Here is a 25456-nt window from a genome sequence, read left to right on the forward strand (position 1 = left end):
AATTGAAATCAGAAAAAAAGCTTTTCCTCTTAAAATTGAAAGAAAAAGCAAAGTTTTTTTTCTCTTAAGATTGAAAGAAAAACAAAAATTTTTTTCTTTTAAGATTGAAATCAGAAGTAAGGCTTTTTCCTCTTAAAATTGAAAGAAAAAGTAAAGTTTCTTTTTCTTAAAATTGATCAAGATTAAAATATGTCCAAATGGGGCAAAAATGAAATAAACAAAAAAAAAAAGAGAAAAGCTAAATGAAGCCAGGGCAATTGTGTTCAATTAATCAAATACACCTAAGTTCTATAATTAAGTTACATAAATATGTATACGGATTCAATAAACTGTATTAAACCGAAAAGTGACTGAATAAAAAATGTAATGATCGCTGATACACGCATGCACGTTTATATAATAAATGAAAGAAAAATAGTTAAATAAAAAATGTGCAGCGGGCAATAAAAGAAATTCCTGTAAGAAAATTGTGCTTACATTATGAGACAGAAGTTTATAATGCAAGGCAGACGAGAGAAGCGCCAATATAGGTAAAGAGCAATTAGTCACTTGCTTCGAATGAGCGGAAAATGTGGGACGACGCCAAACTTCCAGTATAATTCACATTAGACTAAGACTTTTTTGAACTTTCTTAGTATTCATCAGTGCAGTAAAATTGGGTTAGTTGGGTAAACAACTTTGATTTAAGGGAAAAACTGATACATATATACAATGATGTACAATAAACGTTTGAGTTAAACGGTTCACAAATGCAGTAACTACAAAGCGTTATTGGAACATTGCCATCATTTGCTAAGGAATGTCTGAGAAGAACAAATATTCGCAGTCATACGATTGAGTTTGGAAATTCCAGGCCAATTAAGCAAAGACATTATCCAGCTTCACCTGCAACTGAAAATCTGACGTATGAAGACGTTGACCGAATATTGAGAATGAGTATGTCATAGAGGCTTTAAATAGTGCGTAGAGAACGTCTTGCGTTTTAGTACCTAAGCCCGGGAAAAAGCGACCTAGATAGTAGAAAGGTGAATGCAGTTATCGTTAAAGATGCATACTCTTCTCACACATAGATAGTATACTTAGCGGATCGTATAGTTACCCAGAACTATGCTAGAGCCAAGACAGCTTTACCGGGACGTTCGTCGTATCAACGTACAACAACATATCAACAATGCGCCACAAACAATGTCGAGATTATTGGACTGTGGTTTCCGTCCCTTTCCTGAAGGCTGGGGCAGCGCAGCGGCCCAGGGTGATGGAAACGCACAAGAAACTTATATTTCTACAGGAAGCTTTATTTTCCAATTCTTTTATTATAAATTTTATTACTACTACTATGCCTCGAAAACTACAACTCGCGTCGACGACTGGAAACGCGACTCTTCTAGTCGGAGACCAAAGCTCGACTCTCTTTTCTCGGTACGTCTAGCTGATATAGGAAATTCGTCGAAAATTATGCAACTATTAGCACACTTTATTAACCAATCAGACAAGGAACAAAAAGGAATTTGTGTGGAACAATGCAGCTGAACAGGTGTTTTGAAAATTTAAAACAATTATTCGAATTCTATACCCGTTTTACATAGTCCAGACTTTACGAAGCCATTTGTCATACATTGTGACGCAGGCCACACATTGTATTGGAAGCGTTCCGGTTCAGTTAAATGCCGATTGTGACGAAGTTTCTATCGCATTTCTGTCTAAAAAGTTAAATAAACCCGAAAGTAACTATTCAGTTACCGAAGAGGAGTGCCTAACTGCAATTCTTATTGTTGAAAAGCGTAGGGCTTATGTCGAAGGGCATGGAGTCACGATAGTTACAGATCACGCATATTTGAAATGCTATATGTCTCAAACGGATTTGGGCTCTAGATTAGCAACATGGTCACTAACACTCAAGGCTTTTAATTCTAAAACTTGTGTTGGCAAAGCCAGTCAGAATATCGTTCCCGATGTACTTTCACGTGTTAATTCGTCCGAAGAGAATCCAAAAAAATTAAATGAAAACGTGTCCCGAAACTCCTTTATAAATAGTTTAAAGCTGATAACACTGGCGTGTTTGTTGACCTTAATTCACATCACTGCAGGTGTAGCTTCCACAATATAGTCTGTTTTACTTGTGGAAAAATGAGAGTTACTGTCAATTTTAGTAAACGGAAAATGTCAAACTGACGGAGAAATCCGAGAAATCTTGCCAGGCGGATTCACACTCGGAAACTTACTAATAGTTTGTAACGTGTGCGTACAAACGTAAGCTAGGGTTCTGTCGGTCTGCTTTGGCTAGTAACATCGTAATAGCGGCATGCTGTTATTCGATATCACATTTAGCAAGAATAGCGGCTTACCGTTATGCAAAGAGATCGATTTTGAACAAATGATTTTTTTGGGAGATGAGTTAGGAAGGAACATCTGAAGTGAAAAGTTGTCTCAGATATGAAGAAAAAGAAAAGCAAAACGCCATTGAAATATGGAAAAGAACAAAAAACTGCACGAGTAAAGAATGGTGTTTAGAAATTTTACAAAAAAGTCCCACCATTATCTTACCCTTGGCGAACGTGAAGGTAATTGCCGATCAAATTTATATATATCATCTGTATTTAATTCTACCTAAGATTATTAAGCTATAAGAGCTTACATTTAAGCTTTTAGTCTTGTTATCTTCACTCGAATTGTAGTGTAACGCTTCATGATCTCGTTATGCAGCTCCAGCGTACCGCTGGACAGCCCCGAACGAAACCACAGCTATAGACCATCCGTTACAATCTAATACACAGTTAACCAAAACCCACCAGAAGTGTTGTGAGTTATTTAATGAAGAATTGCCAGCAGAAAATATAAAAATATATTGAAATTAAGGGAACGTCAGAGAACCTGTAAACAGTTTCGAAGGTGTATAAGATTTACTTTTATCACACGTGAGCATGATGATAGACCACTTGCTAAAACTGAGTTAGACGGAGTAAAAATGATAGCGTTGTTAGATAATGGTGGTAACCTCTAATGCCAAACGTCAAAATTCATATCATTTATAGCAAACTTAAGTTCAATAATATATTAATAAATATTACTTCAGAAGTTATAACTCCCGTGGTTATCTCTTATTGCAATTGTGACAACGACGTCATTTAGGTTCTTGCAAACAACTCTGAGCGGGTTAAATAGTTCATAATTATATTTGCATTGACTAAGCTTTATCAAGATAAAGTGCCTAGAGAAGCGGTTAGGGACATTCCTAGCCTATCTCACGAAGTAATGCGGGCGAGTCAATTGTACCATTTATTAATTTGATTACGAAGGAAACCCCAAGAATAAATCTACGTTTCTCCAGTGACGGTAAGGATAACAGAAGCAACCTAGTTTCATAGGGTGGAAGAGGGGCAATCGGGTCCCAATCCAAATTCCTAAGCGCAAACAGGAAGAATTGCTTTTGAACAGATTCAATTGAATCTACATAGCACCTACATGAAGGAGACCACACAACAGACGCATACTCAAGTATAGGTCTAACGAAACACATGTAAAGCCTTTTCATAATATAAGGATCCTCAAGCTCTCTGGACCACCTCTTTATAAAACCAAGCGCAGACCTAGCTTTGCTTAACGAGAGCTCAATATGCAAATTGAAACCTATGTAACCTATAATCAAATAGAACGCCTAAATCTGTGAACGAATCGACGTTTTCCAACTTGTGCGAATCAATGATATATTGAGTACTGAACGACTTTCTTCTTGAGAAAGAAAGCTTCTTACATTTATTTGGATTTAGTTTCAGAAGATTGAAAGAACACCATGCAACCAAATTATTCAAATCACTTTGAAGATGATGTGATTGCGATTGCGGAAAAGGAAAAAAACAGTTTCACATCATCAGCATACATTAAGATCTCGCTGAATTTAATCACGGAGGGCAAATGATTGATGTATAAATTAAATAAAATCGGTCTCTTGTGAAAAACAAATGAAAAAGCAGATCGACAGAGACTGCTTACACTTATATACGCGGACGTTACAGCGCGGATCCAGCGATATGCAAAGGAAGCGGCAGTCTAGTACTCTAACAGCATGTCAAAAGAAATGTCACAGCGCCCGTCCCTACGTTTAGAAACTGAAAGTTAGGTCCATATATCTAAGGCGTGTTATAGTGAAACTGGGAGGAGTTGTATGGCCTAAAATTCAGTAAGCCAAGACATAAGAGCAAAGACTACAGAAACAAACAAAAAAACTAAATCTTTGGTGAAAAAGGATTGGAAAAAAATCCCCAATTAAAGATAGGCGTTTATAGTATTGCATATAATAGCGGAATTCCGTTAATATTTTCTTCTTTCCATAATAAAATATTTTCAAATTAAGTAGAGGAATTGTAAAAAGAGAAAACTCGAAAGCGTGCTTGTATAGTACAATTCGTATGCTGATGAAGACACCCACAAACATACGACATATTGAGAAAAAAATCAAAGCAGACTGAAAAGCAAGAAAATGAGCAAAAAGAGTTCCTGGACAGTTCTAGATAGAAACCCATTGCAAGTAGACAAACTTGAGGTCTTCAATGCAAGATGTTATGTGAAATATGCTCGTTGTAAGATCCTAACGTCATGTGTTAAAGTTCAATAATTATTATGTTATGGCACTTTAATTGTATTAAAGGAAATGCATAATTTACGATAAAAATTATCGATATATACATATATATATCATGGCATGATAACTTTTCTTTAACAAAGGAAAAGACAAACAAAAACAAACAATAGAAACACTTAATACGATAAATTGTAATAAAGCATGGTGAGTTTGATATCTCTATGAGAAATAAATTTATTTCACAAAGAAATATTCTTCTAGTTTTCTTTATTTGGTAATATTGGATACGTGATTGGTGAAAGAACTTTACAAAAAAAAAACAAAAAAAAAGAAGCAAAATATGTATATATGAGCGCACATATAGAAATGTCTTCGGACATAAACGTAAACATAGGCAAGCCTCTTGTCAGTGCGGTGATGTGGAATTGGAATGCTGCTATTGTATGCCATTAAAGATCCTATAGAGTTGATACGTGTAAAGTATCGAGCCCGGGCGGAAAAGTTAACTTTAATTGTAATTTTGTTTTAAAAATTGATATTTTTTTTAATAGAAAAGAAAAAGTAATCGAACGAACAATGCGACTAGTTAATGGACAGGACATAAGCATCTCCTACTATGTTTTCTTCTTTTTTTTTTTTTTTTGTTCTAATAGATGGTCTAGTGAGACGTAATAAAAGTAGCCCCAGCTTCATATTTGTTACAACTACCCGCAGTTTCCCTACACTATTGAGTACTATGAAGAAAGGTGCAGTGTGATCGCTGATGCGCTACCGCATTAACTAGAGGACATAACAGAGATATTGGGAATGTCTTCGTTAATGCGCTGCCATATCAATCAGAGGACATAACCAAGGAATAGTACTGATGGATAGAAAATTTAATCGAACAAATCGAAAACGAGTCACGGAATAATAATCGAGAACAGGCTGCACTTATTTATTCCAACGTGACGAGGTAAAGAAGACGAGAGCCTATTTATCTGGTATAACTAGCTTCTCACCTACAATCACGAATATATCCCAATAAGAGTCCATTGCATAAAAAAATGGCTTGCATGGAAACCACTGGTTAGTAGGCGATCTGACCCCAAAAAATTTATTCCTTAGAGTAGAATGTTTTCTTTATTTCAAAACGTAATAGATAGACGAAGGGGCAAGTCATTGTCCATAGAGCAAGAACTGCTTAAAAATTGTTAATAATTTGTTGCGAGAACATTTAATAGAAGTAAACTTAGTATGCGCACCATCGCATCAACGGGTCGTCGAGGCACTCGCACTATATAGCGTGTGTTGAAGTTATTATGCAAAACTTAAAACACATTTGCAAACTTATGGAGCAGAAACATTTAAAATGTGGAAATGAAAAGATACCTGGTAAGTATGATGAATACGTGCGAAATAGGACTTTCTGAATATCTTGTAAACAACGGTTAAGGGATGTGTCTGTCGTGGACAGACATCAGAAGGACAGACGAACAGACATGTTTAGATCGACTTAGAAAATGATTCCGAATTGACGAGAAAGATGAAAGGTAAGTCTATCTTAAGCCCTTCTGGTTATAACATACGTCCTGGGTAATATATGAATATATTAGAACTAACAATGTGCTTTTTATACCCTACACCATTTATGGTACGGGATATATTAATTTAGTACGGGCGTACGCAACACACAGTAGCTCTTCTGATAGACCCCCCTTTCATCACACTAATCGATTCAATATGATAATCTGAGTTGATCTAAACCTGCCTATCCGTCTGTCCGTATTATGTCTGTCCATGTAAATTTGCGTTCAAGTTACAGGTCGCAATTTTTGAGATATTTTGATGAAATTTGAAATTACGAACTCCGAAAAGTTTGTTATCCCTTAGTCTGCGCGTTGCGCGAATGGATATATTGGAAAGTATAAGCATCATTTTACAGAAGGCACATATGTATAATTCTTCACAAGTTACTATTGTGAGAGCTCTTATCGAACGCACTAATTTAACAAGAGATTATCCTTCCCGCTTACGCTATTCTTTCATATAGAACAATCTTACCTCATTTTTTGGGGGTGTTCTTAGGATTGCACTCGTTTTGGTTCCTCTCCTTATTAAGAATATAACAAAATAGCTAATCTTTGAAAACAAAAAGTAAGATAAGAACAAACAATGGAAATGGATTCATTTGTTCAATGTGTGCGTTTTTTTATAAATTTTCTAAAAGTGGCCTTGCCCTCGTTTATTCAAAGTTCGATGAAAATTTGGTTTTCTGTGCAGAAGAACTCTGCTGATTACAGAATGTGAGAGAAAAGTCTTACATTCATAGTGGGGAGATAAACTATGCTTTAATGGGTAGCGTAGATGTGCCGAAACTCTCACCTCCCAGTGGTGATCCCCGGGCAACGGCTTCGGCCGGCTAAGAAGAGTTTAAGGTTTTGGGCTGCTAACTCGGCGACGAGTTTCTAAAAGATGGTGGAGGGGTTGGCTGGAAGATGAGCTCTTCACTCAATAGGTGGTTACTACCGAGGAAATATATGAATGAATAGTTTTTAAGTACGTTGAGGGTAGTTATCTAGCGAGTGCATGGTAGATCGCCCCTGCCATGTCAGTGTAATACCCGAGACCTATATATCTCGAAGAAAAGTAGTTCATTGGTGTTGGCAACCAGGGAAGTATGGTGAATCCGAAGCAAGTACGGTTGTTTTTAACAACCGCCAAAGTATGCCTAAGTCTTTGAAAAATAAACTGGGAGCCACGGGGGTCAGGAGGCTCGCCTCACAAAGCCACGTATGCCTGCGGGTGTATGATGGACTTTGTTCATAAAGTCGTAACGAAATAAAATAATTTTTTCTCAAAGAATAATAATAATACAAAAAGGAATTGACGGACGGCCTTCCCTTTGGCCGATTAATAAAAAAAAAACCCTCTCGAGAATTAATTAATACATGCAAAAATTAAAAAGGGATTTGACGGAAAGGCTTTTTCCCCTTTTGCCTAATTTTACTTTTGAACATATGTCACGGATGCCTGCGGGTAATGGTGGTAATTGATCAACAGCGTAGTGGAAGCCTTATGGCGGAAGCAAGCGTTGATCAATTTGTGAGTCCTGACTGCTTGGGTGCGGCCCTTCGGGGAGTACTCGTGGTGGCTGTAGTTGCAAGTTCCTAGCCAAACTGGAACAGTCGATTGCAGCTAGGCCTCACCACTGACCAGAGTGGGGTTTATTGTTCCATACACAATAAACCGTTCTGGACTCTGGTGTTGTTTAGGCCCCTACTCTGTGGGGATTGTCTAACTCGCCAGGGGGCGTAGTACGCTTAAAGTGGCTTGGGACACCGTGGGGTTAAGCCTTTCAGGCAGGAACCCACGATAAACCCTTGCTACAAATTCATAGTGAATCCGTTCTAATAAGGGAAGTGAAAATAGAAGAAGAAGCGGCAGAATGTTTATTTAGTAGCAAGTTAAAGCATCCCCAAATAACCAATATGTTAAAATATATTTTTCGATCATTTTAATTGAATTCTTCTCTGTTGGATAAATTAAAATCTAATTGCTTGCGTGCAAAAGCATCACATAAATCACTTTCTCGCAAGCGGCATTTACTTGACTAAGAGTAAGTGTTTAAATCGATGCAAATTGTGAACTGAACATTTAGTTATTTGTTCCATTTCATGTATAATAAATTGTTAACATTTATTCCGTATCACACGGCATCGTATATGATATATCTTCACCAACCCGCTGCACATTCCTATATATCTTAAGTACCTCAAGGCTGTTCAGTAAGAGATTTGTGATATAGTTCCCTTTCATTCGCGAAATATTCTTTAAATTTAATGAAATCTTTCCTAGATCAACGAATATTCAAGTAATCTGTTTGTAAAAAGTTAAAGACAAAATAAACGAAAATATTTGAAGGACTGCAGCGCAATGTAAATGATTCTACAGCACTTGTGGCTAGTTCGGACGTATGCACCACGCAGAAGGACTTAAGATGGATCCACCTTTTATTATACCGATGGATTCAGAATCGTAATCTGAATTGGTCTAATCCCGTCCGCCCGCTTGTCCGTTCGATGTGTGTCCATGTAAATTTTGTTGAACAAATAGGCCGCAATTGTTGAGGTATTTTGATGAAATTTATATATTGACGTGCTTCAACGCTGTTGAACATCGTTCACATCGGTCCACTTTTTCAATCATACCCCATATAAAGTCCTATTCCGAAATGTCGCCATAAGGGAAAACATTTTAATTCTCAAACTCTCCCGGCAAAAGGGATTAAGTAGTAGCATTTTTCAGTGCTTCCTGATGAAAATTATATCATAAACGAAGATTTTCATGAAAATTAATCCTTTGTAGAGCAAAAACCGGAGGTTGAATATGTGGTGATGAAAATTGACCCATAGTAGTAATTTCATGCAAACATGATCTCTACAAAATTTAGAATATTTATGTCTATTTTCGCATCTTACTGCATGTAACGGTAAATTTAGAAACAAAATATAAATGTTGTATAGGGTGTTTAACGGCCGGCTCTTCTCGAGTATAATGTCCTTACTTGTTTTATATTTAATCTTCTATAAAATTTCATTGCCCAAAGTCAACAACAAATTGTTGATAAACAGGGAAAAGTAAAGAAATAAACAAACAAGAAATTCTCGAACTCGCTTATTTGATTTGGAAGAAATTATTATTATTATTATTATTAATTTCGCCACAGAAATAAATTCTAAGACTAAACTCTTAAAAGCACTAGCATCTAAGGCTATCGGCTTTTTATTAAAAACTCTACTTGAGATTCGAACCCACGACCATTGACTTGCTAGTCGAGATTCCTCCCCGTCGACTACTCAGGCGGATGATTTGGAAGAAAACATATTGATATTGTTATGAAATTCGCTTTTATGAGATACAGTCCGTATCACTAGATCGTGGATTTTTCTTTTTTATTACTACTCGATATTATTTTACAAAATTTAAAGTCTTCTTTCCCATCTACAAGCTAATCTTCATTTCGTTAATTGATTTTATTACTAAAGTTAAAACAATATAAAAATGAAGAAGTTATCTTTAGTACAATGAACACTCTGACTACTCTCTTCGATCTTCTTCTTCCTTCTCTCCTGCAGCCAATTTTATTGCCAAGGCCTACCCTTATGCTATAGAGACGGACTTCGGACTTTGTTCTCTTTTCATAATTCTCTGCTCACATTTAGGGATCTTAATTAACAGAATTTTATTATTATGAATAACGCTATCCTTTTTGTGTTACAGGCTTTAATGAAAGCTAGCAGTTTTTGTCGTATATAAGAGACTTTTGAGAAATACCAAGCATTACTTTATGTTGTCGTAAAAAGATTTGGTTTCCGTATGAAAGCTTAGGTTAGAGAAGATGTGAGATGTCTACCCACAGACCCCAAGTAGTCAGTCTGGGTTGTCCGTTACATGTCTTGCTTTGTCGTTGCTGATTATCACACGGTCAACTTCCTCCCGCACAAACCTATGGTAATTCAGGTTTATACATAGAGAAAAGGAAAAATTGGAAAGAAGATATATATAAGAAAAGGAAAAAAATAAGAAAAAAAAAAAGGAAACGCCTGTAGCACATTTTGTACATACAGTCCCGAAATCACATGTAAATTCACATAAATATCAGTCTAATATCAATCTATGTATAAGAAATATATATAAGTAATATATAAGTAATTAGAACTTATTTTGTCTAAGGAAATATAATGTGAGCACAGATTTCAGATTATTTTCATCATACAATAAAGTCTACATCGTTGTTAGCTTTCAATCAATCAAATCATTTATCATCATTTATTTGAATACATGTCGTTTTCATTCTCATCGAGAAGAGACTCAATCTCATAGAGTTAGCATCAAATGAAATCTAAACGCTAAGCAACAATATCACGCAAAATAAGGAATGTGCAGTTTAATGCTATATTTGAAACACTAAAGAAAATCATGTAGAAATAAAATGTGACAATAATGAATATTATAATATAAAGAAAGTGATACCATTATTGTCAATTAAGACATAGATAACAAATGATGAATGAATTTCATTTACTATCTCTGTCCCTTTCTTTTTCGTTCACAGTCACGCAACGGCACGTCTCTTTTATGAATGTAAGCAAATAAAATCTTTATTTACTAAAGGCATCCGAAGTTTGTTTACATTTGATAGCGGCAAAAAAAATAGATAGATAACAAAAAAAAAAATAATAATAATAGCGGCCTGCAAACATTATTGGATGAAAATGAAACGCAAACAAAAAATTAATTTGCGGACGCATTACGAATGACTTGCCATGGCATATATACTAAAGCATACCTCTTCCTCTTTTTTTTTTTTTTTTTTTTTTTTTTTGTTTGTATTTGATATGGATTGGACCTTTTAACTTAAATTTAGATCCATAGTCCAGTAACTATATAGAAATCCATTGCTGATATTCATAATTTCACGTGATGATGAAATAATGATGCTTTTTACTAAATTTTTTCAATTTTTTGCTTTCTAGGTTATGTTTGACTCTTTTCTTCATATCTTTATTTCAATTGAGTGACACGCTGAAGTTGGTTGTGTACACCCCAACGACAGCATGAAGACTGACCTCTTCCTCTTCCCACCGAATTATTGCTGGTCGTGAATAGTGAATATATTTCGAAAATTCCGAAGGCATAAAATTCGTCACCTTCACATTGTAAGGAAGCGCTCTGCTTCCTTACGAAGTACAAGTCCATTCGCCTAAGACAACCATCTACATTAAGCAACTAGCCAGTCCGCTCTGTCCGCGCACGTCCATTTGGGGGTTAAATAAAAGATGAGCAACTCTCTCCAGCAGTAATAGGTATGCAAATGTAAATAACTACTCAAATGTAAATAAGTCTTCAAATGTAAATCAGCATGTAAATATAAATAAGTATGCAGCGGTAAATAAGTATTCAAATGTAAACAAGTATTTAAAGAGAAGAACTCAAAGGGAAATTAGAATTCAAATGTGAATAAGAACTCAAATGCAAATAAGTACTCAATAAGAGCTCAAATGTAAACCCAAGTGTATATGAGAATTCAAATGTAGAAAGCATAGGTTCAAGAACCAAAGGGCCCGTAGAGAGAGAGAGAGAGAGAGAGTATGAACACACATTGAATAGGCCTATGTTAGTGAAACCATAGGAATACCCGTGTATTAAAACCCATAGGCAATAGCATTAGAACCCAACATATACGAAATCACTAGAACGAAACTATGCAACATGTATAAGAGCAGTAGAACCACGTTTCATAAAAGCATTAGAAACCAAATCCTGTATGAAGGCATGAGCTCGATACCGGCACAAGACTTGTATCACACGAATATAGACTATGTACAAAACAAGCAGAAAAACCATGTAAAGAAGGGACAAAATGTATAGCACCGTTAGGGCAAACAAAATACACAGAACTGAACTTAGGTAGAAAATAAGGGACAAAGATGCAAAACGCATAGACTGTAACACTACGCAACAGTCTCTACGCTGTAAAAAGCACAAACACCCGCAAAGTGTATAAACTGCAGTAACTTTGCATAGCACCGTTAGTGTAAACAAAATACACAGAACTGAACTTAGGTAGAAAATCTATACATGCAAAACGAACAAACTTCAGCAAAAATCTCTATGTTGTGAAATGCGCACAATGTATAGCACCCTTAGGGTATACAAAACTTACAGGAGTAAGTACGTAGGTAGGAAAAATAAGAACATACGACAAGGCAGAAACTGCATACATAAAATGTACAAAGGCACGATCACACATGCCAAGCATGTTTAAACACACAAGAACACAGGAAAAAAAAACCACACTTGTGGGCATACAACTACAGAACAGCATGAATAGGCACTTCATCAAACACAGCAGTAAATTAGCTGTTAAGTAATGAGATAGTATTAAGTATGTACAAATCGGTCATGTAAGTCGTAACTGATTTTGCGATAGCAGCCGACCTCAGATTAAGCATACATATAAGTAAAACATCACTACAACACAGGCAAATGTACACAGCCTAGAACACGTTGGAACGGAACAAGCGAGCCAGACCCCAGCTATAAAAGAGCAGTGCAGCACCCAGACTCTTTCAATTCAATGTCATAGCTGCCTAAGGTAAGTGAGGACGGATAACTTGACAAGTCAACCTTTTTTTGTTTATTATTTTGACTTACGGATAGGGGATGTGCTGACTTAGCTGTTAGTCGCCATCCCTGAAAGACTGAAGGACACCTTTTTTTTTTGTGCACTTATACACGAGTGACCAACCTAAGACAAACCGCCATCTGGTCATCTCGCTGGTTCCTTTCCTTGCCATAGCCAGCTTCTACTCATCGCTGTACTTCTCTCCCGTAAAAAGGGAATAATAAACTAAGGAAATTGTACACCATTCCCCCCGAAGGTCCGGATTTTTATTCAAAATTTCTTGCAACGAACCTTGGAGTGACTGAGTTATACCCCGCCCAAGAAAACTCGTTACAACATGAAGATCACCGTAAGGATCTATATAGTTGGTTGGAAAAAAGGGATTCATGCGCAATAATTGTAAGATGAATTTGGCTCTTACTCGAATATAATTATGATCTAACTCACAAGTCCGCAAATAATGCATGAGGATGGATAACTGTTAGCCTTTACTCAGTGACAATGTTAAACAAAAATGACGTATTGTTTAGAATACAACAAGCTCAAACAAACTAAACAATGAACACTACATTCCTAAAATTGAAGAAAACATTAAGAAACTGCGACATGAACTGTATTCAATGCATTGTTTTCAATTTAAAGAAAGACACTACAGAAGAAGGGGAGCTCAACATTTTATCTAAGGAAAACATCTCTTTGCATACCTATATCACGCTCGATTTCTGAAACGTTTTGAAGTCAACAAATATAAGCAGTAAAAGTATTTTTCTTCTATTATCGATGCTTTGACAATAAAGTTTCGTTCTTTATAACCAAAAAACGTATGCCTAACAAAACGTATCATTATTAAATTGAGGTCGCAAAAATTATTATCATTGGTGGAAGCCAAAGAAGTATCTAGCTTTGCGGGAGAGAAGAATAAAGAATAAGCCGACATAGTGATGGACGAATTTGGAAAATATAAACAAATAATTACTATATTTTTCGGACTATAAGATGCATTTCAGATTTAGAAAATGATTTTTAGAAAAATTAATTGTAAAAATTAATTGACTATAAGATGCATTTCACATTTATAAAATGATTTTTAGAAAAATTAATTTTAATGATACTTTCGGATCAAAATTTGTATTTATTTTTAACATAATTCGTACTAGGTACTGTCACTTTCTGAATCTGAATTATTGTTGTTGTCGTACCTCAAAACTACCCAACGAGGCGATTTATTGAAAAAATATTTTAATATTATCTTCGAACCATAAGACGCACACAAAAATTGGAGTCCATTTTTCTTTGTAAAAAAATTCGTCTTATAACCCGAAAACTACGGTAATACATTAAGAATTCCTTAAGTTGCAATTGCAGATCCAATATGGAAACTTACGACATCCGTAAACGGCCAATAAGACTTTTCTTCCAATGTTCGCTAATGCAATGATATGAACCTTATCGATTTGTTTACCAAAGAATGATCTTCCTTGAAGGAAATAATTAAGTATTTTGTATAGAAGCAAAGATTGCCTAACTCACATTTAGCTTTTATATTGCTAATAGATTACTGAAGTCGTATTTTAAGACCTATTTGACCAATCAAACAATACTTGTTATTCTTTTCCTTTCACTTGCTCACCTATTTTGCATAAAACATTAACACAAAGAAATTCGCAAACTACGAATAATGTACCCCTACACTCGGTTGCAGTTTTTTGCTTTGCAAATCATTTTGACCAAAGGTTTTATAGTATGGTCGAACATCTTAAGTACTTTAAATAACATTGTCAAATCTTAGGAAACTTTTAGTAAAGTTTTTTTTTTAGTAAACTTTTTGGAAAAAACCAAATTCGTTATTCTTTTATTCAAAACAGTTGGAAGAGCAATTTTCAGGCATCCAGTGGAGCAACCATGTTTATTTGATGATCCTGATGATAACTATTTGTATTGGCAATTAATTGAAGTACAGAGGAGATCAAAGTTTCACAACATTTAACAAAATAATATATCAACATTACTGTAATGCAGATACGGACTTGAAGGAATCTCACTTTACGGTAATTGGACTAAAGATTTCCCACCGATCTCAGCGATATGAAGATCGTATGGCGAATGCTTCGAAAGCTATCCTCGCTACTCTTTACTGTGGGCCATTCAATCAAGACGCCACAGCTTACTTCAAAAAGATTACAAATGCAAGTTATGTCAATCAGAACAGTTACTAACACATATAACTGATTAACAACAAAAGATTTACCATTCAATTTCATTAAAAGACTGTAATCAATAAACATTGGCTTAAAATCGGTACTTTTGCGCTTATTTAAACGTATTTGATTTAGCTGATAAATTTAGGCTTAGTGCTAGATTCTCTTTGAAGTGTTACATTACAAAAAAAATGGCGAATACATACGTGAACACTACGTAACAGTTGTGATGTTATCAGACGATGACGGTGGACGGTAAAAAGAAGTTTTTAAAATTGCGAACATGGAATGGTGACCCTTTTGACTAGTCGCCTTTTTTCAGCTATGATTCATTGCGCCCATCTCTTACTGAGATTTTCTTTTCAAATTTCCTGGCAGAAATAAACGGCTGTAAGAAAAAAAAAAGTTAACATCGACATCACATTCTTTCTGAAATAAATGCATCATATTCTTTATATGTTTTTTTTATTAAAAAAAAAAAAAAAAAAAAAACTTTCTTTCCTTCTCGTTTTTTTTAAATCTTTATTTGATTACGTTTTATGTCGCAAAAGAAATATTCCAAAAATCCGGTACCTAACAAATTGTTTTTAATTTATTTAATGACTGCGTAGAAACTTACCTCTACCACAAGTCAAGGGGAATTCTATATTGACAGCATCAGATGATTATTCTAAAGCATGATGCGATTAATACATTCCAATGGATTTGAAAGGAATACTGAACATAAGCATCAATCTCTCTGGACTGTTACATTAGAAAAAGTGGAGAATGCAGGTAACAGTTGTGATGTTATCAGATGATGACGATAAAGGGTAAATACGCATTTCCCCGAACATAGAAGGGCGACTCCTTGACCAGTCGCTTTTTTTGGTAAAGCCTCGCCTTTTCTAAAAATTTTCCTTTGAATTACTGCAAGAAAAAAAGAAACTTGGCATCACTTTCTCTCTTAATTTAAGACATCAAATTCATGAAGTACTCTTTCTAAGGAAAAAAAATCAATCTTTCTTTTTCTTATTAGTTTCTTACTTAGTCACATGTTTTATGTCATAAAAACGGTAAAATTCCAGTACCTAACGGAAATTTTTTAATTTATGTAATGACTGCAAAGAGACTTACCACCAACAGAAGTTTAACTTTATTCTACAGTAGCGGCACAAGGCAAATACCAGACACCTATGCTAAAGCATTCCAATGGATTTGCAGGACAGTCGCTTTTTTTGGTAAAGGCTCGCCTTTTCTAGAAATTTTCCTTTGAATTACTGCAAGAAAAAAAGAAACTTGGCATCACTTTCTCCCTTAATTTAAGACATCAAATTCGTGAAGTACTCTTTCTAAGAAAAAAAATCAATCTTTCTTTCTCTTATTAGTTTCTTACTTAGTCACATGTTTTATGTCATAAAAACGGTAAAATTCCAGTACCTAAGAGAAATTTTTTTAATTTATTTAATGACTGCAAAGAGACTTACCACCAACAGAAGTTTAACTGTATTCTACAGTAGCGGCACAAGGCAAATACCAGACACCTATGCTAAAGCATTCCAATGGATTTGGAAAGCTAGAGGCGGATGCTGACCATAAGCATCTGAAAATTAAAAATTCGAAAAAAAACCTAACCTTATCTCTTTTTTGTGTAATGTATGATTGACATTTTTACTTACTTAAGCTTGGAAAAAAAGGTCCCTTCGTATATTGCCTTATCGGCACGACCTTCTCTTCCAGAAAAGTTTTGTTCAAAAAGCCAGATAAGACAGCTATAATTTGTCCTTGAAAATTGATGTAAAGAAGTTAATATATTTATTAGCAACGATTTGCAGGCAATGATGTAGAAATGAGAGAAGGATAAGACATCATCTTTACGTTTAGCTTAGTTTAATTATTTGTAACTAATAATTTATTAGTATTTTTTCACTAGACTTACCTTTAAAAATGCCATCGATTTTGGTCGTCGTTTTATTTCCAAACGAGTTATGCCAAAAATACGGTTACATTAATATGTCGACCTTTGGGAATTTACACTGCATAAATTTATGCATAATTTGTAAAAACAAGAAAAAGAGAGGAAAAAATGCGACTTCTTAGTATCTTCATAAACGCACAAGGTATTGAAGATATGATATTTAAATTGCAAAAAACTTTCTTCCTACAATACCGTAATTTTGCGTCCAGCGTCCTCAACCTGCCGCTTTTCAAAAGCAAATGATAGATTTTCGTGAAAATTCTTACTTGAAGACTAAGCATACAAATCGGAAAAAAATCGATAAAACAACATTTGGTAGAATTTAGTAACGGGGTTGTTAATAGCTAGGAGTTAATAAATAAATCTCTTTTAGGATTAAATAATCTAAATTCGTAGTTTGCAAACTTTTCAGTTCACAATTTATTCAAAAACATAATTGGAAAAAAACGTATTCGGTTCAAAATTTTTTATTAAGGGCAAAAATAGAGTAAGATATTTACTTTCTATATCAACAAAATTTATTTTTCTTCCCTAACAAGTCAAATTTAAAATGTTTTAAATATTTCTCAACGGGCAAAAATGGTCGCCACGTTAACTGAAAATGATATTTCAGATAACAAAATATTTCGCTTTGAGAACGTTTAGAACATGAAATGAAACGGGAACGCGTTAGGAAGTGAAATTGAAACTGGAGTACAATTTAAGTGAACATATTTATAATAGATGTTTAAACGTTGAACATTTTAGTTTATATTTTTAGATTTTTGTTAAAGGAAAAATTATCATTTATGCATTGAAATTAAAATATCATTTGAAAATAGGTTTAAAAGTACATTCTCTAAAGAAATACTTTTCGATAAGTTATTTTAAACATTTTTTACTAATAAAAAGAGCGTTTTGTTTTGTTCAAAAATTACACTCTTTAACTTGAACACTCGCCATTTAACAAAAACCAATTTTTTTTTGCAGTCTTGCAATTTTTTAATATTTTCATAAATTAACACTATATATATTTATTTTCCTATTCTTTAACGCACTCTTAATAACCTCCTCATATATTATTATTCAATTAGAATTTCGTTTTATCCATAAAAAGTCGTAAAAATACACTTTCGTCAGGATATTACGTTGAAGAGAATTTAATTGTTTTCCAATTACATTCATTATCTCAAATATATGACCTAATTCTCTAATTGTTACCTATATTTGTTTTTATTTTAAGTAAAAGCACAACTTAGTTCTCTAAAATTCACTTCGTACTTAGAATCCACGGATGATATATTTAACTTTTAATGCGAGCTAGTTTTCACAAATTCATTTGTTTTTTTTTGTTGATAATAAAACAGTTACGCAAAGCCGTCATAATTTTATGCGTTACAAACCAGTCGAGTGTCAGAGTTGAATATATTATCTTGTACAATTTTTAGCGACAAGAAACTTGCTTCCCTTTCAGAATTCGTATAAACAGCGATTACTTTAGTTTTCGATGAAAGTAAAAATAGGTTTACAATAACAATACCAGCAAAGTATTTCAGAAAACTTAAAGCAATCGCTGTGGATTGAAAACGCCTAAAATTATATTATGTTATTAAAATCTACAAGAACTTGTTTGCAAAGCCTTCGACAAAAGTTCCCAATTTGTTCCTCTTTTACAGCATCCCTGCGAAAGCGGTAGCGCGACAACCATAAATTTTTCTCTAAGGTTACAATTAGGTCTTACTTGACATTATGGATTATGTTTCCACAATTGTTTTTTTCTAAATTTAGGCTACTCTATTGAGTTAGTACGTGTGGAAAAAACAGCTGCATTTCATATTGTTTTAATAATTACTGTTTATTTTTGAAATCTTTGTAAATAGTTTTCTTCTTGAAAAATGACTGCAACTTTACGTTATCGTGGCGACAAAAATAATCTAATCGAATTAGCCAAAAATTTGGATGCATTTAAGAAAGTACCAGAAAAATATACAGAATCTACGGAAATTGGTGGCACTTGTAAGTACAAGCGTTGGTAGAAAGAGTAAAATCAACGCGAAAGGCAGAGTTAGGAAACTAATCATACTACGATGTAATTTTTAAGTGTGAATACTTTTAATATTTGAAAGAACTGTGTAGTTGCTATCAAATTTATTATATGTGATGCTTTTACTGATTAATACTTTAAATGAAATTGCAATTCGCAAAAATTAAATTTCTGTTATCTGCCTTAAAACCGCAAGAAATGCAGGGCTTTTCTCACAATAAGTAAATCGTTTAGCGAAATGAAAATATTATTTCAAAGGATGCTTTTTCAAAACATGTCTGCATTCAGATGAATTAGTTTCCAAAAATAATGAAGTGATTTTACGATCACAATGTTATCTTATTCTGTTTGCTCTCGCTTTTATTTATTTTTACATTAACTTTTTTTTCCGCAGTGTCCCTTATCAGTCGTCTATTAATCATTTATCTGATCTATCGTGAAGTCAAGTACTATCAGGACGCAGGATTGGTCTATCAGTTTGAACCGGACATTGATAAAGAAAAGGTACAAATGCATGTTGATATCACCGTAGCCATGCCCTGCAATTCTTTATCTGGTGTAGATTTAATGGATGAAACGCAGCAGGATGTGTTCGCGTACGGTGCTTTGCGTCGTCAAGGGGTGTGGTGGCATTTAACACCTCATGAACGCACTGAGTTCGAAAGAGTACAACATGAAAATCACTTTTTACGTGAGGAATATCATTCCGTTGCCGACTTGCTCTTCAAATACATTATACAAAGCCCAGAAGTGGATGAAACGGCGACAGAAGAAGATGAGAAGCCTTTAAGTGAAGAGCAATACGATGCTTGTCGTTTACATGGGACGTTAGGAATAAATAAGGTTAACTTGTATTAACGATTAAGCTTGAATATCTCATTTTCGTGTACTACTGTTGCAATATTCAGGTGGCCGGCGTTTTGCATTTAGTGGGCGGTACACAACCGGTGGTAGACTTGCTTGGTGAGCACTTAATGATTGGTTTTCGCCATGTTGCGGCCAATTTTACACATCGCATTAATCGTTTAAGTTTTGGACAATATGCGCGACGTATCGTTCAACCTTTGGAAGGTGATGAAACTTTTGTTTCCGAAGAGGGTACTATTGTACAATATTTTCTAAATATAGTACCCACCGAAATACATAAAACTTTTACGACTATTAGCACTTATCAGTATTCGGTCACAGAAAATGTCAGAGTATTGGGTAATTTAAAATGTTTCCACAGTTGTCTGCGGTTTATTTTCAAAATTTTTTCATTTATAGATAGCGATCGCAATTCATATGGTTCACCAGGCATTTACTTTAAATATGATTGGTCAGCTTTAAAAATTATTGTACGTACCGATCGTGATAATATGTTGCAATTTATTATACGTTTAAGTTCCATTATATCGGGTATAGTTGTTTTATCGGGTGAGTTGTGCTTGCCATCATATTACTATGAAGTTTTTGTTTTATTTAAAACTTTATTGTTTTGTTAGGTATTTTAAATGCATTTTTGCTGACTCTACGAAGAAATATTATTAAAATCCTAGCTCCACAGTTGTTACAAAAAACTTCTAGTCTCCCGAATGGTGAAAGCTCCCTGATGAAACCTGCGCAAAGATCTGGCCAGCTTGTGTTGACAAATGATCTGCTAAGTGCCGCGAACAATATGTCAGTCATCGATCAGCAGCAGCACGCAGTTATAACCACTTTGCATAATCCACTCGTTTTATAAAATGATCCGCGACAAATTTATTTTCATTAAGACAAAACTTTTTCTAAATTCGAATTTTACACAAGCTTCCCTAATTGACTGTGTCCTTTCAATTATCCATAAAAGGCTTTTTGTTTGTTGTTAAAATATACCTTTTTATTTACTTTTCATTTAGTTCTTTTGATAAATTTATGACATTTTCTTTAATTCCTGTAAGTTTTCCTTCTCGATCAGCACAAGCTTTTCGAATTATTCGCATTGTTGCATTGAGGGTGCTTTCCAAATCATCTCCTGTTCCCAGCGCGGGATTGAATTCTGCTACATCTATGCCTTGTAATCGGCCTGTGACCCTGAGAGCATCTGTTATATATAGCCCCTCAGTTAATGTTAGGCCACCGCGTACAGGTGTACCAGTACTTGGTGCAACGTACATATCCAAGGCATCTATATCAAAACTCAAATGAATCTTATTATAAGGTTTCAGGGCATCTAATGACATTTCCATTATTTTCGATATACCAAATCGATCAATAGCCTGAAAAAGAATGAAATAATGAATAAATAAATATTTTTTGATATTGAAAGGTATTTTTTAACATATCTCAGTGAACTTTTGGTTAGTTGGTTTGCTGAATAACAGAAAAACAAGAAAGAAGAAGAAGAAGAATTCTTTGCAATTATCGACATTAAACGGACGACAAATCGTTTTTAATTAATTCAGATATTATTTTAATACATTCTTGAATGAAGCTATAATTTATGAGCATTAAGACAAGAAAGAGCAGTTTGCGTATTGGGGAAGCCGTTTGCAATAGCTTCCCTTATTCATTGCAATCGTGAAATTGCAATCCAAACGAATTGTAGCCGCACAATGGAGAAATTGTTCGCTGACCGATGGACTTTTATCATCTTTCAGATGACAAATTATTCATTTCCAATTCTTCTGTAAGGCAATATGAGTCAAAGGTAGCATACAGTATGTATAGCCAGAACTAGTGTGCGATTTTGAGACAATTTAATTGCGTGACTTTGTACATTCCTCCATTACTGAGATGAAGCAAGTTTCATTTCAGCTTGATTCCAAAGATTGCACTTGAAAATGTTCTCATTTCCATTTTAATATTGAAGTTTAATTAAATTTTGCACTCTTAACTTTCAATTTTTTTTACGAAATCTTCTATAATCTTATGATTTAGTTTCGCTTTAGAGTTATCTGTTGGTCTCATTATAAATTATTTACGATTGACAAAAAAAAGAACGTCGCCTCGGGACGACTTACGTTACCGTCGATGCCTTAAAGGGTCGAAAGTGTTGGACAGATTTCCTCTACCCATGACAATCGGACATATTCGCTGCATGCTGTTCAAAATTGTCAGGCAAAATTTGCTGGTAACTTGTAAAGATATGTGTATGAAATATTTTTACGAATATATATATATATATATATATATATATATATAGAAAATTGATCGTTATTATACCCTTAATTCGAAAATGGTTTTAAGTCAATTTTTTTAAAATTATTGATTTACTAAGTGAAAGTCATTATGGAAAGCATTTGCAATACAACAGAGAAATTATGAATAGTGGAGCAGTGAAACAGTGAACATAAATTAAAATAGGACAATGAATTAAATGTAGCGAGACCATAAAGAGAAGACAAAGAACAGATCTAAACAGACAAGGCAAACAAAAATGCATTTCGAGTGACATGCATATAACGCGTATATTGATCATAAGTATATCCTGCTTAAAAGAAGGAAAAGGAAAAGGAAAAAAGGCATAAACCCGAAACCCCGCATAAAAATGTATAAAGCAAACGCAAACAACCCCTAAATGCCATCTCCTCGCATAGCTAGGCATGAAAGTATTTTGTTACAGATATATTGTAAATTTGGTTGCTGATCATAAAGTGTAATGTAAATACATGTAATATATATATATATATATATACGCATGCATGTATGTGCTTTTTTTTTCTTGCGTTCGCTTGCTTATATCCGTAAATAATTCAAGGAAGGGCGATTGCTTTCCATATATAACGACCTACGAAGCTTCACAGCAGAAACATATGCATGCATGCATGCATGCATCCACTTAGCATGAATAAAAATGAATGGTAACTGAAATCGTAGGATAAATTACAGGAAATAAAGTTTTACTTTTCATACTTACATCCATGGAGAATGCTTTAATATTCAGCTTATTAAGTATGTAGTCTTCGAAAGGATCAATGTCCCGTAGACCAATGTAAACCAATTGATCAGCAGGCAAACTGGAATTAAAAACATACGAGAAAAAACTTGAAGAATTTTTTTTTATATAATAAATTCTTTGAGAGAATAATTATGCAAATCTTATATATACATCGATCTTTTAGTCTGAACGCATCTATTTATTTCACTTTTGTTGTTTGCATAATAATGCAACATGTGTAAACATGATCAAAAGGGAAGATACAATATATAGATTTTATCTGTATAGTATATATATATATATATATATATATATATATGAAGTGAGCATCTTACATCAGCCGATAATTATCGATCTATAGACTTTTCAAAATATGGCATAAAGTGATCTAACCCACATCATTTATGATAGATTCTTTATTCATAGATCGAAACGTGTCAGTGTACCAAATTTCATCAAAATATCACAAAAATTGCGGGCTAAAAAAAAGAAAACAAGACGGAGAGACGGATACGTAAACTTAGAACGATTGAGAAAATGACTCTGTATCGATCGGTATAGTAGAAAGTGATTTAATTTCAAGTTTTTCTGGGTGTTGCATACAACGGGACAAACTTAATATGGTGGTGTAGGGTATAAAAACTAATATCATAATGTAACCGTATATTAATCTAACATTATGAATAACTAAATAAATAAGTTATGAACGTAACAATGTAGAGATTTCAACAAAATTAAGATACATTCGCTAATTGCGGTTGCTACGGAATTCTTGAATCAGATCATAATTATTTCCATGTACGTAGGCAGATTAAAAAAAAGATTAAATTATTGGATTTGCGGTGCTGAAAATCCCTGAGCAATCGAAATTGAAAGACTTTTTCAACCGTGACAGGTGACAGGTTGGTATGATTATCAGGCTGACGGGTGCAATTTTACCACATTTTCGATTATACCATTTGTTCGATCCTTGCATTGAGGGAATTACGTTACCGAATGTTACTGAGTGCTTTTTCTTTTTTTTTTTTTTTTTGCATGAAATCTTTCTGCTCAACCAGCCCTTAAGCCCTTTTGAGTATTACACGTTCGCACTAACTTAATATAACCTGTACTATAAGCGGTGTAGGGTGTAAATAGTTAAGCAATTAAAAAAAAAATATACCTTGAAAGGCGTGTAAAAGAAACATGTGTCATACCGATCGCCAGTAAAGCGAAACCGTACAACGATTTCTTTATTTTTCTTTTAAAAATATAAAAAAAAATAAATAAATAAAACCATGAGCGTGCTTTAGTTATATAGATAGGATCAGCAGACATTTATTACATTAAAAAGAAGGGGTGATTTCCTTTTAGTATGCTAGTTAGAGCGGCTTGCCCACTATTACAAATATAATAACAAAAACAACAACAATAACAACAACAACAATAACTTAACATTCACCTCTACAGACATTATAATTGAGCGCAAAGGTGTGTAATTTCGATTTCTGATTTCGGTTTTATCTCTTGTTTTGTACGTCTTTTTAATTTGTTGTGGGCTTCACATTTTTTTTTCTTTTTTTTCTTTATTTTTTTTTTTTTTTTTGTCCGCTGCCATTTAAAGACGTTAGATTAATTTAGTCATTGCTTTTGCAAAAGCCACGAATACGCGTCAAGGACGCTAGATAGAGCTATAATTACTAGTATATATTAAATTCAGAGTGACGTAAGCAGTACTCGTTTGTCCGTTTATTTATTATATTATAGATCTTCTCGCACTAGTTGCAAGAAATTGATTCAAATATTTTTAGAATGCTATGCTAGCAAAATATATTACTAACAATAACTTACCAGTCCACGGTAAAAACAAAAAAAAAAAAATATATATAGAAAAAAAATGCTTCTAATCAGTCATCTCTTCTATGTGAACTCAATTGAAAATGGGAATTATAACAATTAACGAGTAAAAGATTAAGATAGTGATCGGTATCCGAGATTCGACTCAAGACGAATACAACTTGCTCATTTGTTTTTGTTTTTTCTTTCGCTAAAATTTTTAGCTTTTCATTTGCATTTTTATTAAGGGTTAAATTTGCTGGTTTGAGAAAAGCTTAATTTGCTCCCTTAATTCTTATTTCTGTATTAAAATTAACAACAAATGAGAAAAAAACAAAAAAAAAAAAGCCATTCAAGTGTTTTCAATATAAATTGATTTTTTTGAATATATTTTTTTTGTTTTTGTTCGAACTACCTTTTCAGAAAATGACTTGACCAGGTGTTAATAATTGCAAGCTAAACGTATTCGTTTTACGTATGTGAAAGAAGTGTTATTTATTTATGTAGGTAATAAATAATATTAACAAGATTACATTATTGTATTCATTCTACACAGTCTTCTTCTCCTTAAAATATTTCTGTATTCTGTTTATAAGTGTGTGAATCACGGCCATTTTCAATATTTCAATTTACATTATAATCTAAAAGCATAAATGCAAGTTTTAATATACATAGTCCTCATCCATTATACGAGATATCCAATGTAAGATTTAATTCTGGAACGATTATCATTATGCATTAGTTTTTAATTTATGCGTAAGTACGCAAAGCTCAATTCAGAATCATTTTCCAAATCGTTTTATATATATATATATA

General features: G+C 33.9%; 2 protein-coding genes and 1 long non-coding RNA gene across 5 annotated transcripts in view; 1 reads left to right on the forward strand and 2 right to left on the reverse strand.

Annotated features, from left to right (window-relative positions):
• Positions 1–17145, reverse strand: part of LOC119633332 — a 25157-nt gene extending 8012 nt beyond the window's left edge. The window contains exons 1-7 of the long non-coding RNA XR_005246868.1: positions 17097–17145; positions 16866–16962; positions 16606–16710; positions 16414–16529; positions 16064–16206; positions 15567–15856; positions 15154–15335 (exon numbers count right to left, since the gene is read on the reverse strand). This is a non-coding gene — a long non-coding RNA (uncharacterized LOC119633332). The remainder of the gene's footprint in view (positions 1–15153; positions 15336–15566; positions 15857–16063; positions 16207–16413; positions 16530–16605; positions 16711–16865; positions 16963–17096) is intronic.
• A 1515-nt stretch (positions 17146–18660) lies between these two features.
• Positions 18661–20733, forward strand: LOC119644650 (endoplasmic reticulum-Golgi intermediate compartment protein 2). Of its 2 annotated transcripts, XM_038044305.1 has the most exons (6): positions 18661–18688; positions 18764–18899; positions 19322–19770; positions 19836–20133; positions 20194–20343; positions 20412–20733. In XM_038044305.1, exons 2-6 carry the CDS (start codon positions 18779–18781, stop codon positions 20648–20650), a joined length of 1257 nt encoding a protein of 418 aa, XP_037900233.1. In that variant the 5' UTR covers positions 18661–18688; positions 18764–18778; the 3' UTR covers positions 20651–20733. The 2 variants fall into 2 exon arrangements, with proteins under 2 accessions (XP_037900233.1, XP_037900232.1); XM_038044304.1 differs by lacking the exon at positions 18661–18688 and having other exon boundaries at positions 18706–18899.
• The window catches only part of LOC119644651 (arginase-1), a 50569-nt gene continuing 45791 nt past the window's right edge, over positions 20679–25456 (reverse strand). For both annotated transcript variants that reach the window (XM_038044307.1, XM_038044306.1), the window contains exons 4-5: positions 22805–22904; positions 20679–21164 (exon numbers count right to left, since the gene is read on the reverse strand). In XM_038044307.1, coding sequence (XP_037900235.1) covers positions 20790–21164; positions 22805–22904 — 475 coding nt within the window. In that variant the 3' untranslated portion in view covers positions 20679–20789. The remainder of the gene's footprint in view (positions 21165–22804; positions 22905–25456) is intronic.

The sequence above is a fragment of the Glossina fuscipes genome, unplaced genomic scaffold (genome assembly GCF_014805625.2).
Source record: "Glossina fuscipes isolate IAEA_lab_2018 unplaced genomic scaffold, Yale_Gfus_2 0, whole genome shotgun sequence".
In the NCBI taxonomy this organism is placed as follows: Eukaryota; Metazoa; Arthropoda; class Insecta; order Diptera; family Glossinidae; genus Glossina; species Glossina fuscipes.

What these genes read in the sequence shown, in the direction of transcription:
- LOC119644650 (XM_038044305.1), top strand. Translation starts at nt 18,779, where the DNA reads ATGACTGCAACTTTACGTTATCGTGGCGACAAAAATAATCTAATCGAA. An exon ending in TACGGAAATTGGTGGCACTT is followed by an intron (nt 18,900 to 19,321) that starts GTAAGTACAAGC and finishes TTTTTTCCGCAG; the next exon opens with TGTCCCTTATCAGTCGTCTA. An exon ending in AGAAAATGTCAGAGTATTGG is followed by an intron (nt 20,134 to 20,193) that starts GTAATTTAAAAT and finishes TTTCATTTATAG; the next exon opens with ATAGCGATCGCAATTCATAT.